Source organism: Otolemur garnettii, unplaced genomic scaffold, assembly GCF_000181295.1.
Source record: "Otolemur garnettii isolate 467f Iridium unplaced genomic scaffold, OtoGar3 scaffold00069, whole genome shotgun sequence".
In the NCBI taxonomy this organism is placed as follows: domain Eukaryota; kingdom Metazoa; phylum Chordata; class Mammalia; order Primates; family Galagidae; genus Otolemur; species Otolemur garnettii.
The window spans coordinates 6795512-6798416 of record NW_003852464.1 but is presented as its reverse complement, the minus strand read 5'-3'; the positions used below and the strand labels follow the sequence as shown (position 1 = coordinate 6798416).

The 2905-nt window shown below is 37.9% G+C and overlaps 1 protein-coding gene across 2 annotated transcripts in view; it reads left to right on the top strand.

The window, feature by feature from the left end:
- SEPSECS (Sep (O-phosphoserine) tRNA:Sec (selenocysteine) tRNA synthase) overlaps positions 1-2905 on the top strand; it is a 33616-nt gene that overhangs the window by 27572 nt on the left and 3139 nt on the right. For both annotated transcript variants that reach the window (XM_003793505.2, XM_023515336.1), the window contains exon 9: positions 1808-1901. In XM_003793505.2, coding sequence (XP_003793553.1) covers positions 1808-1901 — 94 coding nt within the window. The remainder of the gene's footprint in view (positions 1-1807; positions 1902-2905) is intronic.

The window sequence follows — 2905 nt, the reverse complement described above, 5'->3', positions numbered from 1 at the left end:
ACCTTAGGTGTACGTGGCTGGCACCTTAGCCGGTTGAGCCATAGGCGCCGAGCCCATCTAACATTTCTTAATTGTAATACATTGAGAACTAATCTTATAAAATATCCCATGATTTAAGAATGATTAATTAAGGTTTTTAGGTGAGAATATAAACTATATGTACTATATTGACAAAGATAAAAGCATTTGTGGTCTTTAGTAAACTCAATAATTCATAAACCTGGTAGGAATTTTCCCTTTCGCTTAACCTTTACCTAACAAAAGATAGTCATCTGTGTGCTTTCGATATGCAGAAGCTACTCTGGGACCCACTGTAGGATCAGAGTATCTAACTTGTACCTTTGGGAGAAAACAGAAGCAGCTCTTGTGGCCTCTGAAGTTGAGGTGTCATTTCCTGCTGTCTCCACTTGGGTACTCTGTTAGCCTTTGGCTGAGTTTATATGTTTTGACCACAGATAGGGGAGGTCAGTGCTCATGGGTTTGTTCAGCTACAGATGTATTAGGGCTGTTTTTAAAGGCCTTATGAGGAGAAGAAAGTAAAATTTTAGTTCATATAGTTGTCAACTTAATATTTATTTGTAACTTTGTTAAACTGCCACTTAAATACACATGACATTTTTTTACCAATAAAACATAGTTTTATTATATTTTATACTGTTGAACATACATTATTTTTCAGAGTAGGACAACTTTATAGTTATAGTTGCTATTTTTTTTTAAGAGATGGGGTCTTGCTATGTTGCCGGGTTGGCCTCAAACTCGTAGGCTCAAGTGATTCTCTTGCCTTAGCTTCCCGAGTAGTTGAGATTAGAAGAGCTGCTATATTGTTTTAATTGAGTTAAAGGAATTGTTAATTTTAACTTTGTGTGATTTAGGAAATACATTTTAAACTACCTTGTAAGTACCTTGCATCCTAAAGTCTGGCACATTTTTCTTGATAGTGGGGAAACAGTAGTGAAGCAGACAGCTCCTGTCATCAAGGAGTTTTTCCATTTTAATAAGTAGTAACAGGCAATACTCATTTAATCAAATTAATTAGATAATTCCAGATTGTGGGGAGTGTAGTGAAGGAAACAAAATAGGCTGGGGGTGGACAGAGCTATAGAGCTACTTTGTTAGGGAATTAACAAAGCAAGATCTCCACAGACGGGGACATAAGAGGCGACTGAGGGAAATGTAGGGAGAGGGAGCACAAAGACTTAGACGCAGGCTGATGTGGCAGGTGCGTGGGGAGTGAGGGAAGTAACAGTTGGTGGGTTGGGTGTATTGGCTGGGTCAATCGTGGGGAGCCCTAGAGATGAAGAATGTGGTTTTTAATATTATAGGAGGAAGCCAGCCAGGAGGTGCATGATCTGGCTTATGCTTTTGAAAGGTCGCTTTGGCTTCTGAGTATAGAATTATAGAGAGGTGAGAGAATAAGCAGAATTATAGATTATAGAGAGGTGAGAGAATAAGCAGATAAACCATTTAGGAGCTATCACTGTGGCCAGGGAAGAGGTTGATAGCTGTTTGGACCAGAGTGGTAACTCCGAAGATTCTGAGAAGAAGATACGTTTGTGATAGACACGTAATAGCCTCAAGGTAGGAATTGGGGTGTTTCTTTGCCTTTACCAAATCCTGTGGTTTCTGATAGATGTGGCAGCTGTGGGTCTCACCGTATGTGGCAGAGGAGAGAGTTGGCTCATAGGGCACGTGGATGAGTTAATTTATAGTGCAGATTTCATAACAATCAGATTTTGTCTTGTTAAACTGACAAGTTGCAGTAAGTATTTTGATTTGTTTTAAATGTGACATTTTGTTGTTGCAGGAAATGTTTTCATATTTGTCCAGCCAATTAGAGAAGTTGTCAGAAGCCTACAATGAAAGACTGTTACAGACACCTCACAATCCCATATCTTTAGGTAATTTTTTTTTCTTTAAAAAAAAAATTCTATCCCTAGGAGGAAATTAAAATTTTTAGAAAAAAGAGAAAACTCTTTCTGGTTACAGTGATACTTCTAAATGCATTATGGAATTAATTTGTAAATTGAAAAAGTTTAGGTAACCTTTAGAAATGCTTTAATGTATTTGTAAGAGAAAACCTATAGACTGAAGGCATCTGAATCAATATTAAGTGTTAAAAATAACACACCGAAAATAATACTTTAAGTCTTGCTTCTAGCCAGGGTACTTTGGTCACTAGTAAGAACTTGATATAAAAACTTTCTCCAGTTACCAAAACACTCAACATATCAGAAATTAAAGCTTTTCTTACATTGTTTTTAATGCTATTATTGCTTATTTTCTTTAGCCTCTCCATGTTCAAGAAGTCTGTGTTTATGGTCATTTTATTCGTTTATATGAAGACTATGCGTTATTGTCATGTAGTACAGAGGCTATTCAAAACAAAAATGTGGGGCGGCACCTGTGACTCAGTGGATAGGGCGCCAGCCTCGTATACTGAGGGTGGCGGGTTCAAACCCAGCCAAACTGCAACAAAATAGCTGGGCGCTGTGGTGGATGCCTGTAGTCCCAGCTACTTGGGAGGCTGAGGCAGGAGAATTGCCAAAGCCCAGGAGTTGGAGGTTGCTGTGAGCTGTGACTCCACAGCACTCTACTGAGGGCAATAAACTGAGACTCTGTCTCTATAAAAAAAAGAAAAGAAAAACCAAAAAACCCAAAAATGTGAATGTTGACTTTCACATTTAACTTTTAAGTTTCAGAATTATCCCTTTTACATTGTGAATATATGTAATATGTTTTATGTTTCACATATAACTGTGGAAAGTAAGGAAGGCTTTTCAGGAGTGGGCTCCTGTGGAAAACCCCTTGAGCACCTATAATCTAACCCCGCTGAGGTAGTCTTTTCTCATTTATAATCTACATAGTTATTATAGAAGGTGATAGTGTATGATATGAATCCCAA